We start from the raw sequence: 16,957 nt of genomic DNA on the forward strand, positions 1-16,957 counted from the left end.
GTATTACTCCTTCTTATGGCTGCGAGCCTTTTTTACGTAGTCTAACGGATTTTAAACGACCCGCACAGACAGTCGACAGACTCTAAACTGTTCCTGACGACAGGTCCTTGGCTTGTACCCTCGAGTCGCCTTGGCGTTGCCCTTCCCGACGGCAGGTCCTTGGCCCGAATCCTTTCGAGTCGCCTCGACATCACTTGGGTCTCCAGGTTGTAATCTTTGATTGACCTGGGGGCTCTACTTTGACTTTCACCTTGTCCAAGCCTCAGTCAAAGTGGGGGCTATGTAGATACCCTATCTGCTGAGACTCCAACAAACACCCAATGATTATAGGACTACAACATGCTTAGGAATCGCGGTGTTTGATCTACAATTTGTGTACAACTTTACGTCGGAAAACTAAAAACGATTTCGAAAATAAAACATTTCAAAACTTTTTAAAAGTACATGGAGTGTTTAATGCATGACGATAGGGTCACAATGACACCAACTAGAGTCAAAACCGACATCGGACCAAAACCCGACTCAAAATTCAAATCTCGACTCCAACAACGAGTCAAACCGAGTCAAACACAAAAAACAAACCATCCAAATGCTTCTATGTTAAGATTTCCCGGAATCTTACACAGTCAAGTACCAAAAATGTTCATCCAAATCCTAGGATAGAACAAATCATGATTGCACTTGTGTGATAGTGACAACACACCTCAAAGACGTGCTACATGGCTCGCGCCTCTTTGAGCAGCCTAGGTGGCCACGTCGCTTGAAACTCACACAACCACTCATTTTCCTATAAATACCCCTCAAATGCCACCATTTGAGGGTTACGCGAGGGCCCGCCCCCTCTTTTCTCCCTTAAAATTCTCGACTCGACTTCCTAAGTCACAATCTGACATGTGTTTACGACCTAGCGATCGTAAACACAAGCCTTACACATTGTTTGGTACCGTCATCGTGCATTAAATCACTTGACCGACCATCTCGACCACTACACCATCACTAAACATAACAAAACACTCTTTTTACTTACTAAAACGGTTTTAAACCGAGTTTTCCGACCAAACGAGTTGATACACTTACGTCGATTTATCGCCATAAGCCTATCATGTAAGTATGAGGGTGTAAAATTCCTCTATTTATCATGTCTTTACTTGTTTCATGACTATAACATGCTAAATCATGCATAACATGGTCTAAAATATGGGAAGAATGAGTCAAAACCGGACTTTTAGTTGAGGCAGAGGCTACTTACGTAGCAGATAGGCTCGCGCCTAAAGGACCCTGCCCAGCCTTAAGTCCAATCCGTGTTTGGTCTCTTCATCTCCCTTATTTTCATATTTGTAAACGGTTTTTACCATTTCAAGTATTTTCGAACCCTCTTTATTTTTACAAGTTTTTAACCGTAAAACATTTTTCGCCCTTGATTCTTAATACCATGATGGTTTAATCCATGTTTCGGTGATAATATTTGGTTAATTACATTTAAAAGGTATTTTAAAGCCTTTTATTTCATTTCTTTACATTTTGGAAGGTATTTTAAAGCCTTTCATCATTTCTTTACATTTTCAAAACAAATGCATTAGTCATCAATACAAAGTCATCCTTGGTTCCATATACCATGTCGGATTTTAACCTGAGTACGATGATTAATATTGACTAATTATATTCAAATGAACTTAAAACAATTAGTTCATAATCATTTTCAAAACTATTCATGTCAAGCTTGCAAAGTCGAACCCGACATCGAATATCGCCAAAACAATGACGGTTATTCAAGTCTCGTTCTTCAAATCAACACAAAAGCGGCCTAAATAGCCTTCTCAAACCAAAACGGGTTCAAATACCCATTTTTCAACACGTTTTACAAACGTTTTTTAATGGTCATAATACGTCATATATCATTGACTGACCCGCGACTAAACAGGCCATTTGTTTTTCTATTTTCAAACCATGGGAGGCCCTCTTGCATCGCCAATAGGCTCGCGTCTCTTCTGGCTGCCTGATGCAGGGTCTGTTCTCCTTCCAGCATTGGTCTAGGACGATCCTTACTCCGGCTAACCCGGATATAGGACGGATTAGATGACTAATTTGCTCATTCAAACACCGTATTTGCAAAATACCTTACTAAGACAAATGGATCATGTTATGCACCATAAACCTAATTCGGTAAATGGATGTTTAATTTCCGTCTTGCATGCAAATTAACCATAAATCCAACTCGACATCTTATACTTGATAATTGGATTAAATCAACTGACTTTGAAAACTCTCACATGTTAGGTTTAAACTATTGGATGTGCATTCATGCATTTAAACCTTTTTATCAACTTTTGCATTCAACCAACCAAGATCGATCAGTAGAGGCCGCTACCGCGGGCGGGATTAGGTGTCTGATTAAAGGGCTTCCCAATACGTACCTTCACCTCTTGCTCAGAAACTTTGGATAGTGGACGAGCTTATCCAGGGCGTACGAGAGTCATTCTAGAGATAGGATGCTAAAGAGGGACGATTCCTTATCTTTAGTACCTATGTCAAACACTGCTTTGTGCTTCGTTTGACCGAGGTATAAAGTGGATTCGAACGGGTTCCAAGCATTCCACAAATGCTTGGTGGCGACTCCGAACAACTCTAATCATTTCGAGACCCTTGCCAAGACGAAACCGACCATCTAAAACGATCCGGTCGAAAGCATTTTTACGCCGTCGAGCGTGGCTTTCAAAAGACCGCTATACGTCCAACAGATCGGCTTGGCGTGTAGGTGGTCATGACCACACTATGTCACTACTTTGTCTCTTGACATGACGCGAGGTATTCGAACAGTTCCAATTTGCCATAAAAATTGGTGGCGACTCCACAAATGCAAACGCTTGCTCCAAAGCACCCCCGTGGGCCCCCCGTGTCGACAGTTTGGCGACTCCGCTAGGGAGTAATACACTTACGTGTTGCCAAGGGTGAAACTTGAAAAAGGTTAGGGAATAGTTTATACGAGACAGTTGTCGGTTTTCATTAGTCAACCTTACTAAGTCGTTTTATTCGGCCTTCCTAGGCCCAACCCAACCCTTCGTCCAATCGTCCCGTCTGGACAGTCCAAATTCTTATGTGGGCCTAAGGATAGATAGTGATTGACGTCAACCATACTGTGATGCTTACTCATGTTTATATCAAGGTCTTTCACTACTCGAGGAAATGAACTAGGAACCGACCTTACTCATGTTTGGCACGGACCTCTCTACAGACCAGGGCTCTATTGCTTGGTATGGCAACCCACCTTTTAAGCCAAAACCCTTTAAATGCACTAAGCATACCGTTATAATGTCTGTATAAATGCTTGTATCATATGTGATCACCATTTTGTAAACAAAACCATGACGAAATTTTGTAAAATAAAAATCCTTTTTTTTTAAAATGTAAATGGCCTAAAATAGCGCAAAATGGGTCAAAACTCTGTCCAAATGGCCAGTCAAAATTCGGGCCTCAAAACCTCACTTTAAGTCAACACTCCTACAACTACACTATAGTTGCCTAGGACAAACATTTCGAAACTTTGTCATTTTCAAACCTCACTTAACACAGTGGCACACTCCCACTTTGCAAATTGAGTCTTTTCTTTGGGTAAGTGTGCTAGAATGGTCGATCGTGATTTGATTCGTCGTCGATCTCTTATCTAGTTTCCTAGATGCCTGGAACTAGTACTACAAGTCAGAGTGGTCAACCCCAAAATGGTAATGATCAAATCCTAGAAGCGCTCGCTCGTCTCCAAACAAGCCAAGACCAAGTTTCTGATCGCCTCAACACTATTGAAGGCCGAATTATTGTTGTAGAAACTAGGCTTCCTCTTGTAGAAAGTGATTTTCCTAATGCGAGCGTCTATGATGACGTTCCAGCCTTTGTTGGACAACCAGAAACCAACCCTCCAATAGGTCTTACTGAAGCTGAAAAGCGATTCCAATACTTGGAGGAGCAACTAATGTACCTCAAGGGAGATGATATCTATAGGGAGAATAATCGCAAGTATGAGGCCGTGAATGCTAAGTTGCCAACTAAATTCAACATGACTGACATCCAGAAGTTTAAGGGACACAAAAACCCTTTGAACGACATTTGTGCTTTCAAAGACAACATGTCTATCAAAGGCATTAAACCTGAGATGTTCCTAAGGATATTTCCTTCATCGCTCGACACCATTCCTAAATAATGGTTCTACTCCTTGGAACACAAGAAGATTGCCACTTGGGATGATGTTGCGATTGAGTTTTCTAAACAATACGTGGACAATGCTGAAATCCAAGTCAACATGCGTACTTTAGAGGTTCTTACCCAAAATCAGAAAGAAGGCTTCACCAACTTCCTAAGTAGGTGTAGGAGGACTAGCACACAACTTATTGAGCGTCCAGATGAAGCTAACCTTGTCGAAACATTCGTGGATAATTTGAGACCCATTTATGCAAACCACTTGAGGTACCAAAACATTAAGACCTTCAAAGATCTAACTGTGCTAGGGACGAGAATTGAAGATGATATCCGTAAAGAGCTCTTGTCCAAAACGGTAGGTCTTGCATATCAAGGTTCAACGAGTCGTTCTTATGGCTCTACTAGTCAGACAGATGAGTTTAACCTTATCGAATCATCAAAAAAAGAATAACCCACAAAGGAATTTCACAAACATTGGCGATACATACTCCAATGCTTTGAAAAGGTTGATGAAACAGGGAAAGCTCTAACCCATAGGACTTACACCTGACCTAGAAAAGAAGTCCAAGTTCTGGGACGAAAATGCATACTGCGAATATAATAGAGGTAAGGGACACGATATAGAGAAGTGTTTCAAGCTAAAACATGTCCTTCAGGACATGATCGAAGATGGTCGCCTACCCATACCTCCTGGAGGTAAGCCTAACAATACTCAGAATCCTCTTGGAGTTCTGATGATTACAGATGAAGAATCTACCTTAGATTGTTCACAAAAAACTCGTTTCTCCAATCGAAGATGAGATCCATGCGTTAGAAGATGAGGGGAGTTACTCCACCATTTCTCCTACCATCGCCGATTTTATTGCATGGGCAAAGAGTGTTAGTAGGCAAGTCTCGGAACTAGAAGATGTAGTAGCATCCCTCCGCGATCCAAGCACTATACCCAAGGAGAGCGTGTCACTAAATCTGTCTCAAAACTCTACAATTCAAGAGGTAGTCGTCGTGGTTGACAGTCTAGTCAACCAAATAATCAGTTTAGAAGTCGAGATCATCAGATTGAGAGAGCTTGCTACCGTCAACGGAATATGGGCCGATGACTATGAATATGAATACCTCACCGAGCACTATCTAGTCAAGGTTAGTGAGTACATATTCAAAGGTAGTGAAGACCAAGATATAGACCACCTCACTCGCTCAAGGCGTCCATATTAAAATGTGTCTCAGAATGGCCCTATTGCTAATGGTCCAATTATGAACACAAATGTCATCACACCAAATGATGGCGAAGATACATCTACTAACCACTTGCTAAAGCAACTGCAGAAGACAAAGGCTGATCTTTCAGTCTGGCAACTAGTTGCAAGTTTATTCCCTCATCGCCAAGCTTTACTGCAAGACTTGGCTAAATTGAACGTGGCACACAACTCTACGCCTGACAACGTAGTCAACTTGGTCTTCCAAGATTCAACTAAACTAAGTAACCTAGTTACTTTCTAAGATGAGGATTTGCCTCGTTTCGGCGCCAGTCACAACCTAGCTCTATACACTACTGTCATATGCTTAAAGACGAACCTACCAATGACTTTGGTAGATGATGGCTCTACAGTCAATGTCATACCATTGAAAACGACATACAAATTGGGAATGAAAGAATCAGATTGGACTTCTACTAACCAAGGTGTTCGAGCAGACGATGGAACACGACGTAAAGTGGTCGGACTAGTCAATCTCACTATAGCCATAGGGCCGATTGAGCGAAAGATTAACTTTCAAATAGTGGATATCGAAGCATTATTTAATATACTTCTGGGAAGGCCTTGGATTCACGCTTCCAAAGCAGTAACATCCACCTTGCACCAGAAAATCAAGATTCCACTAGATGTCAAAGTAGTGACGATCACTTCGTCACCTATCAAGGCAGTAATAGAGAAAATGGCAAGCAACCAAGTAGTCACAGATCCAGTATACGAGCTTGGGGGCTTTCATAGCATAAACCTTGTAGAGAGTGAGTTGGCACCTCTGTACTTCGATCCACACTCCAATTTAGTGGTCAATCACATACTCAAGTCTCAGGGATATTTCCCGGGAATGCCACTAAATCCTGCCAAGAAAAATACCTTCGCGACATACAAAGAAGGAAACTCTCAAAGGATACCATTGGGATTTGGATACAAACCCACGAAAGAAGAAGCTTTGGAGATGCTCACCCAATTTCAAAACCGTAAGAACAAGGAAATCCAAATGCGATGCTACCTCCCTACCCTAAACGGATAATTTGTTAGAGAAGGGAATCAAGAATACTTTCACGGGTTTCCCAAACCTTGGCACTATTAAGGAATGCAACTCTCCGGAATCGAGGTCTTCCACGATTGCTACTTCATTTCTTCAGAAACGTTTCCTACCGTCAAGACTCGTCAAGCACCTTGCTTAGACGAACAGGTTGTTAGCCTTCTGTTTGGAGAAGATAGATTTGTCAGATCGGCACAGGATGAGATAATTACCATGATACTCCAAGATGAGCATTTCAATCCCACAACATTAATCACTAAAACCAGTTCGAATCAGCAGAAAGGATGGAGAAATTCAATTAAGTGGACTAACAACCAATAAAAGCTCTTCATGGTCACCACAGGAGAAGGAGAGATGTTCAAAGGAGAACCTAAAGTCAATGAATTCGAGCTAGAGTCGGAGTCGGAATCAGAGTCGGTGTCTAGAGAAGTCGCTAGAGAGTCTCCTCCTGTCGTCACTCCCCATCCCCTTGTTTCTCCTAGCGTAGCATCAAGTAGTAACAGTAGCTCAGGAAATGCCCCAGCAGTTGTCCCTTTACCGACACTGACTACTGAACATATGGCTTCTTTGTTTCAACTCTTTTCAAAATTTAATATGAATAAATCAGATTCTACTTACTCTTTATGTTATTCTGAAGGCGATTCTATTTATGATGATAATGAGGATGATCCTGACCCAGACTCAGACTCAGTCGAATTACCTCCCTACATAGTAAAAGAAATATTACAAGAGGGGGAGGGGCATGATCGAGAGTTGACATTGGGGCTCTCAATCAAAAATATTTATATTCTCAACAAATAACTAGTTAGTGGTTAAGTCGAGGTCGGTCCACGGAACGGTGTGCTTTGGGTTCTAAGCCTATCTATCTCAATTTATGCTAGTGTCACAATTGATTTAGGTTTGTAGTTGTGTTCTAAACTAATGCAAGCAACAAAGTAAAAAAAGCAAGTAAAGGTGTGGACAAATAATAAAGGATACTAGGATGTCATGGGATCATAAGGGATTCATTGTGTTGATCATACAAACATGATTAAATGGTTGCAAGAAATTGATTTTATAGAGGAACCGAGTTGGTTTATGTCTTACGGTTCATAGGAAGAGTTGGGTCCCGGAGCCGAATCGATTAGATTGTACAACACCTACAAGTCGACTTACTTTCTTCTTATTCACTTCTATGCATGGTCTAACGAGAGTCGAGTTGGTGTATAAGCTTACAAGTCTTGTTGAATAGATAAGAGATGGTTAAAATGCAAGGATTCATAGGCTTAGCATTTCATCAAATACAACATGTGCATAGGTTGACATTACAACAAGCAAGAAATTTAATTATGAAAACATATTAGATTAAGTATGGATCTACCCCAATGTTGTATTTTCCTTAATTTCCCACTAATCCTAATTAAGAGACTACTCACTCATCATCATGGGAAACATGTCATTAATAGTGTCAATCATCACAATAAGTATAAACATGATAAGAGCTTAAGGAAATGAACAATAAAGAGTAAAGAGTAAAGGAATTATACCAAACTTAAGATGAACAAAATGGAAAGGAAAGAATAATAGAAGAGAACTTGATTGAATGATGAAGAGTTGTCAATTCTCCAATAATAACCCAATAATCTTCAATTACCCAATAATAATGCATGAACAATAATTAAGCAAAAAATAATATGGAATGGTTGAGATTAATCTATTCTAATCAACTCCTAATCTAATCTAAGAGTATTTTCTATTATGGGAACCTCTTGGTGTCTAATTGGACTCTCTTTTTTATTATTACAAATGGGTTATATATATTAGTGTTGTAGTAAGTGTCCCCGACAATAATGCGATCACAATTGTCGATCATGATGATCATATGTTTAAATCTCATTTTTAAGAATACGTAAGGGATGATTCATTTTATAGTCAACTGATCAACATTAATCGGTAACGATTGGCTTGCTAGAGTTTGACGTTACTGTCGTGGGACGGTGGTGGTCAGTTGATCCCTTAAGGTCACACCTAAAGGATGATGCCCTTATCCGTAAAGTTGATTAATTGTATGACGATACAAGTTAATCAATTCCTTAAAATTGAACAATTCAATTTGTGAGAGAGAATATTGATATCTTATCATAATGGGATTAAATAAGATTTATTTTAGTAATTGAAATACTTTATTACTAAAATTGTTTATTGTTTGTGAAACAATAAAGATAAGAATGAATGGTTAATTATAATTACAAGATGCTGCGAATTATAATTTTATGACCCATTTTATTTATGTGATCAAGTATCACTAGTCAATTTGTTGTACGTAATTTAATTAATTCATGAAATGATATTAATGTGATAAATATGCATCAAATTAATTAATAACATGTAACATACTACATGTGACATATTGTGTGGCAAATGACAAATTGACAAAATAAAATGGTAGTCCATTTTATGTATATATGGACCGAAATATGGAAGGAGTTAGTGGGTTTTGGTTGTTTTATTTTATTTAATAAAATGGCATGATGATGCCTACCTACAACTAGCCTTACACCTACTCTTACACACCTATTTCTTGTGAAGACAAAAAGTGAAAATAGATGCCCTATTTTCTTTAATCCAACCGTGAACCCTCTATGGGTAAGAGGATTAATTTTCACTCATCATTCATTCTTATATCACATGCAAAAGTTCATGTATTTTCTCTCTTCTCTCTCTTTAAATCTTCATCAAAAAGATGAGTTTTTGATTCAAATTGTTCAAAAAGATTACTAAAATTATTAATGTAATATATGAGCGTTAGTAATCAATTTTAAGGTAAACTACTAAACTAATATCTAGCTAATATTATTTAGTGGGGATAAGGGATAGTCTTGGGTGCAATCAAGAGGAGAATCTCTACTTTGGGATTTTTGAAGGATCATCCTTATATATGGAAAGCTCAAGAACTAACAAGAAGGAGATCTTATTGGTGCCCATAAAACCGAAATCATGTAGTAAGGACAATGATTTCTTCTCTTTTAATTTAAGTTTGCATGCATAAGATCACCTTTTACTTTTATGACTAAATTAAAATCATAGCATATATGAATATGTTGAGTAAAGAGATCTAGATTTCTAACAAGCGGTATCAAGAGCCTTGGTTGTTTGCATGCAAATCGGTTATTGTTTTTCCGAGTTATACGATTAACATATAAAACTCATAAATTTGTGTTATTATGATATATCACGAAATTAATTATGCATGTTAAAGTTTCTGGACCTAAAATGTTTTTAGGATATTTTGGTTAATTTATGGATTTTTATTGTTCATTTTATATAATATTGGCATTAAAATGTGATTTTTATGATAAAAATGTCATTTTTGTACGAAAATTAGCTAAACTTCGAATTTTCCAGTGGTTTTTGGTTATGTTTTCACATATATTATTTTTAGATGATCTGGAAATTTTCAGATTTTTTTGAGTTTTTATGCTCGAAATATGGATTTTTCATGTTAAAAATCGGATTTAGATGAAAAATAGGTTAATATGAGATAAATTTCGAATCTGGTCATAGAAACTTAGTATGTTGTCACATGCAATTTTATGACTAAGGAAAAACGTCACATGTTGCATTTTATTATCTTTTTCAGATCTAAAATTGAAAAGTTAATGAATATAATTTTTCTCATGTTTTTATGATTATAATTGATAAATCCGATAAACCGCAACATTGTTTTTCCCGATAAATTTTCAAAATTTTTAACCTAAGTTTTTGAACATTATGAGTGTCATGGTATTTTTCCAGAATGTTCATGAGTTTAAATTTTAAATTTTGAATTTATTTGAAATTTTTATGATTTATTTGGAGTTTATAGCATTTTATTGTAATTTTAAGTCCATTAATGAACAATTTTAAGAAATATAAGTTAATTATAGTCAAATAGTTAGTGGAGATTAATTTTGAGTCCTAAGTTGGTTAGGGTAATTAACTTGTGCATAAATATGAATTTATGTATTTTATTGTGATTTTAAAAGGTTGAATCACGCAAATCCGTAAAAACCGTTTAAATATACGATATTGGCTCCTTAAAGGCGATTTAGCATAAAATTGGGCATGTTTATACATATTATAATGCTGCATTTTATTTATGATTGTCATAATTTTATTTTATGTAATTTTTTAATTATGTAATTTTTACTTAGTATGGCCTTAGTTTTTAATTGATATTACCCGAAATGTATGGGAATATCGATTCGATTGTAATTTATTGTGATCTCGTATCACCGTTTTGTAATTTAATAGATTTATTTTATTTTAGTTACAAATGTATAATAGGAAATTATGTAATTTGTTATGTAATTTAATTATTTCGGAGTTCCTTGAAGACGGTGTCACTCAAGAAGGCGATACATAAAGACGGTGTTACCTCGAGATGCGTGCCAAAACCGAAGTTCAAGGGACCAATGGAGTTGGTTTCCGAATATGTAATAGTTTATTAGATTTTCTATTCTAGGAAGGCCATACTAGGATTTAATTTATGCTTTGCATTTTATTTATATGTTGCATGCATCGCTAAATCACCATAACTAAAACATGCATCTTCTTTTAATCGAGTTTATCGACCGTGTCAATTATAATTATCGTAGTTCACCGCTTTAGTTCACTTAAAACGTGATAGATAATAAATTGACATGACCTCTCGCTAAAATAATCAATTGAGACTTAGCCTTACCAAAAATTAGAAACCATGAAGTACCAGTTTCGCAAGGGAGGTGAGCCGGCTTTACCGTAAGACAAACCTTGTTACGTTGGTGAAGTGGGTGATAAATGTCTATCCACCGAATTCATGTTGATGAGGGATGAATCGGCCCTACCGTGCCCAAGTTGATGTGGATTTGGATCATGGACACATTTATTCGAAATTTGGATTGAGCTCAACGAAAGTATTCGTGACCGTAGTCGCATGTGTTCCGGGCTAAAGATAAATGTTAATGTAATTTTATCGACCAAGAGTTCTAAAAGTAGAATCGATTAAAGTGTTAATCCACCGAGTTATATTGATAAGGGATGAATCGGCCCTACCGTTCCCAAGTTAATATGAATTTGGATCTTGGAATCATTTATCATAGTTGGGTAGATGTCACTATGTAAATGCTTTACTTGTTATTTACAAGTATTATTATAACGATAAATGTTAAGTTTTACACTATTCCGTTATCATATTGTTCTATTTCTTTAATACAATTCATATACGATATCATTTCGATTTTTGATTCAAATCTCCTTTAAAACATCGTAACTAAAGACAAATATGAATTTGCTTCTAAAACCTCAAATGAACCATTGCTAAGGATCTCTTGTAAAGAGTATAGATAAAAGTTATTCATTATCAAACAGGTTTTTGATTCTTGACTAACACATCTACTTACAATGGATTGTTATTCATATACTTAATTGAATTAAGTACCTTGAAGCGATAAATTGTTTTGGTAGTTAGATTTGTCAGAATTCGTAATTGACCAAAACAACGCAACCACTTCAATGAAAGTTTTAAGACTAACAAAAGAGAGATGAGAGATAAACTAGAGAGAGAAAAGCTCTAAAAATCAGGAAACCTAGATAATAATGACAGCCGTTAAGCTCAATAACCATAACCGTTTTACGCCATTACAAAAAAATTCAGCTTCATCTTCGGCTACAGTTGCTAAGAATGTGTTGCTGGGTAATTCTAGAGCAGGATTTTCACAGCTGGGACCTAAAGTTCCTACCTTTAGGGGTCCTACTTCTGCAGCAGCTACAAAGGTTCGGTCTTTACAGGACATACAGGGGATCCCTGTCCTTAACCTGTCTGAGGAAGAAGAAATCAATTCTCAGGATGGGTGGGTAATTCGAAGGAATGGTAAAGACCAACCAGTCTTGGAGCCTATTGCAGAGGAGGAAGAGGTGGAGCTGCTTCAGTTTACAACAGAGGACATACAACCTGAGGTAGAATTTTGGAAAAACTCTGTCTTTTGTTATATTTTAGGCGCTAATCCGCCATGGAAGCTTATTGAGGACTATGTCTATGATGTTTGGGGCGATTTTGGTGTTGACAGAGTTTCTTTCTTGGATAATGGAGTTTTCCTTGTTAGGTTTACTAAACAGGGGAGTAGGGATGCTTTGTTAAAGTCTGGGTATTATTTGTTTGACAATAAACCCATTGTTATTAAACCCTGGGAAGTTTCGTCTGAATTAGAAAAGGGGAAGGTTGATGTGGTCCCTGTTTGGGTTCGTCTTGCTGGTATACCTCTGAAATTTTGGGGGAGATGTTTACCTAAGATAGCTGGTCTTGTGGGGAACTTTGTTCAGTTGGATGGCCCTACTATTGATAAAACTCAATTAAGCTATGCGAGGGTTTTGGTTGAATTGCAAATGGATCGGAATTTGCCTGATGTGGTTAAATTCCTAGATGAACATGGCAAGGTGATTAATGTTTCTGTTTCTTATGAATGGAAACCAATTACCTGTACTAGTTGTACTGGTATAGGTCACCTGGCTACACAGTACAGGAAGCCTGGTCCTAAGAACAGGAAACAACAGGGTTCAGGCAATGTATCTAAAACTAAGAATGTGCCTCAAAAAGTTTGGAAGCCAATTCAGAAAGCTCCTACTGGTGTTCAAACCCCTACTATTCTTACACCTGAGGCTTTTCCCCCTTTGGGACAGGTTAATATGACTCCTGGAGGCAAAGCTACACCTGCTAAGCAGATTATGAGGATCAATAGGCAAGGGGGGTTGGCTGGTGTCAGACTGTCAGGGAAGTTTAGCCCATATACGTTTGCTGATGTCTTGGTTAGTAATGCTACTCCTGGAGGGGGAGTGGTTGAAAGTGGAAAGGACCCTCCAGTAGCCAGTCCTGATGCATAGTATTGGATTCTGGAATGTTAGGGGTCTTAATGACCTGAATAAGCAGAAGGTGGTTAAATGGTTTATGCACAATAATGGAGTTGGTCTTTTTGGTTTGCTAGAAACTAAACTAAAGCCTAGTACATTACTAAAGAGACCTACTTCTATCTGTGATGGTTGGAGTGTGACCACTAACTCCAGGTGGCATAAAGGGGGGAGAATCTGGTTTTTCTGGAAATCTGATTGTTTTGATATACAGTTCTTGGCTTACAATGCTCAATATATCCATATGTTTGTAAAGTCTCAAACTGATGATAGAAGGTTTTATTTGACTATGATTTATGCTTCTAATGATTTATATGAAAGAGTGGAGCTGTGGGAGTTTCTAAAACAAGTGGCTACTAATTGTACTGATCCTTGGCTCTGGCTTGGTGATTTTAATACTGTTCTTTCTCCTGTTGAAAGACTTGGTGGTAACACTACTGAGATTGAAATGGAACAGTTTCAAGAATGTGTTTCTTTATGTTGCATGGATGATATTTCTGCTACAGGGGCACTTTACACCTGGTCTAATAAGCAGGCTGCTTCTGATAGAGTGTATAGCAGATTGGACAGGGCAATGGGGAATCTTGAATGGATGGCTATGTATGGTGATTATATTGCACATTTCCATCCCGAGGGTCTTTTTGATCATTGTCCCTGTACAGTGGTGCATAGGAGAGCTGATTTGGGAGGAAAAAGAAACTTTAAGTATTTCAATATGTGGGGCACATCTGCTGAATTCAAACCTAGTGTGCTTCAGGTGTGGAGAAGATCCTTTCCTGGTACTAAAATGTTTGGAGTCATTAAGAAGTTAAAAGCTCTCAAACCAGTTTTGAAGAGATTGAATACTACTTGCTTTTCTGATATTGAAAACACTACTACTATTGCTAGTTTGGCTCTGACTAAAATTCAGCAAGCTTTGGTGGACAATCCTGAGGATTTAAATCTAATTCAGCAGGAATTGGACTTAGCTAAGGACCTCAGGGAGCTTACTGTGGCAAGGGATAGTTTCTTATCTCAGAAAGCTAAGATCCAGTGGTCTATTGAGGGTGATTTAAACACTGCTTATTTCCATCAGGCCATTAAAAAGAGAACTATGATGAATAAGGTCTTTCAAATTGAGGATGAGGATGGTAGGCTTTGTACTGAGGGAGCTGATATCCAGATGGCTTTCTTGGATTATTACCAGAGTCTGCTAGGTTCTCATACTCAGACTCTTTCTGTACAGAAGCATGTGGTGACTGGGGGTCCTTGCTGTACTGAGGAACACTGGCTCATTCTAGCCCAACCAGTTACTATGGAAGAGGTGAAACAATGCATCTTCAGTATCCCTAATGGTAAATCTCCTGGGCCTGATGGCTACTCAAGTCAATTCTATAAGGATGCATGGGATATCATAGGAGATGAGGTTGGAGCTGCTGTTATTAATTTTTTTGAGGCTGGGAGACTTCTGAATCAGATTAACTCTACTGTAATCACTCTCATCCCTAAAATTGATAGACCTACTAGTGTTAAACACTTCAGACCTATCTCTTGCTGTAATGTCCTATATAAGGCAATTTCTAAGGTTATGTGTAATAGACTTGCAAGGATTTTACCGGATATTATTAGTAGGAATCAAGGAGCTTTTGTTAAGGGGAGGAGTATTCTTGAAAACATACTAATTTGTCAGGATCTGGTGAGAATGTATAATAGAGGTATGGTTTCACCGAGATGTATGTTCAAGCTTGACCTACAGAAAGCCTATGATTCCATTGAGTGGCAGTTTGTGGACCAAATGTTAGAAGCTCTTAACTTTCCTGAGCATTTTAGGAAGTTGATTATGCTGTGTATTACTACTCCATCTTATACTCTTAATCTGAATGGTTCTCACTTTGGTTATTTTCATGGCAAAAGGGGATTGAGGCAGGGAGATCCTATTTCTCCACTCATTTTTTGCATTTGTATGGAGTACTTAACTAGGGTTATGGAGTATGCCACTAGAAGATGGTACTTTAGATATCATCCTCTTTGTAAAAGTCTGAAGTTGACACATCTTCTTTTTGCTGATGATTTGCTAATGTTCTGTAAGGGTGATATCAGATCAATCATGCTACTCCTGAGGGCTTTATCTACTTTCTCTGCAACTTCTGGCTTGAAGGTTAATGCTGCTAAGTCAGAGGTAGTGTTTAATGGGGTCCCTAGTGATGTGAGAATGGATGTTGTTCAGGTTTCAGGATTCCAACAAGGGGTGTTACCATTCAAATATCTGGGAGTGCCTATCCAGCCTGGCAGATTGTCTAAAGCTGATTGTAATATACTGTTGGATAAGGTGGTTCATAAGATTAGAGGTATTGGTGCAAGGAAACTAAGCTATGCAGGCAGGCTTATTTTAATCAACTCTGTGTTAAACACTCTCCACAACTACTGGGCTTCTATATTTCTTATCCCTAAAGGTGTTATTAGAAGAATTGAAGCAATTTGCAGAAATTTCTTTTGGAGTGGGGAGTCTGATTATCATAGGGTACCTCTGATAGCTTGGGAGAAAATTTGTTGTAGGAAGAAGGAAGGTGGACTAAATATAAAAAGTGCAGAGGTGTGGAACAAGGCTACTGTTGGTAAATTGGTTAATTGGATACATACTAAAGCTGACAGATTATGGGTTCTATGGGTTGATCATGTTTATCTAAAAGGAGCTGACTGGCATAGTTATCAACCTCCTCCTGATTCCAATTGGAACTGGAGGAATATCTGTAAAATTAAGGATCTTATGAATTCTGGTTTTGTGGGTGGTCACTGGCAGTCTGATGCTAGGGGCTACTCTATTCAGTCTGGTTACTACTGGTTGCAGGGTCCACACCCCCTAGTCCAGTGGCATAATATTGTTTGGGCTCATTGGAACATACCTAAGCATTCTTTAGTTGGATGGATGGTCAAGCAGCAGGGTCTGCAGTTGAGGGATAAGCTGTTTCAACTGCAGATTTGTGACAGTAGTAGTTGTGTGAACTGTGAGCAAGCTACTGAGATACATGAGCATTTGTTTGGCAGCTGTGTGTATAGCTCACAGATTATTGAAGGTGTTGAACATTGGTTGTGCAGAAGGATAACAGGTTCAAATCTGAATTGTACAAAGTTACAGAAGCTTGTAGCTAGGATGGCTCTAATGGCTACTTGGTATTGTATCTGGAAATACAGGAATGAATGCAGACTCTCTTTAACACTAGCTACACCAAGGAAGGTGATTCAGGAGATCCAATCTATAGTCAAGGCACGAATTCTTCAGAAAATTCAGACTGTTATGCCTCAAAAGGATAAGGAGTGGCTACTTAGTTTGGATATTCATGTTTAGTATTCAGCTTTTGTAGCTATGTTTGTATTGAATCATAATGTAATACTTGTTCTATTTTAATGAAAAGCTCACATTCTACCAAAAAAAAAAGTTTTAAGACTAAAACGAACAAATGAAGAGTAATCTTCATGAATTCAATTTTGCTTCTCAAAGCAAAGACTCACTGAAATGAGTGGGAGCATTCTCTTAAACCGTTAAGATGAGGACGAGGTTCAAGAAGTAAATATTAAAATGGAATTGATACAAGGTAATGTT

The 16,957-nt window shown here is 38.0% G+C and overlaps 1 protein-coding gene across 1 annotated transcript; it reads left to right on the forward strand.

Moving 5' to 3' along the window:
• The first annotated feature begins 13,417 nt into the window (after window positions 1-13,417).
• Window positions 13,418-16,702, forward strand: LOC141641381 (uncharacterized). Its single transcript, XM_074450046.1, has one exon. It carries the CDS (start codon window positions 13,418-13,420, stop codon window positions 16,700-16,702), a length of 3,285 nt encoding a protein of 1,094 aa, XP_074306147.1.
• The last annotated feature ends 255 nt before the right edge of the window (window positions 16,703-16,957 follow it).

This window comes from Silene latifolia, chromosome 2 (genome assembly GCF_048544455.1).
Source record: "Silene latifolia isolate original U9 population chromosome 2, ASM4854445v1, whole genome shotgun sequence".
NCBI classification, from domain to species: Eukaryota; Viridiplantae; Streptophyta; class Magnoliopsida; order Caryophyllales; family Caryophyllaceae; genus Silene; species Silene latifolia.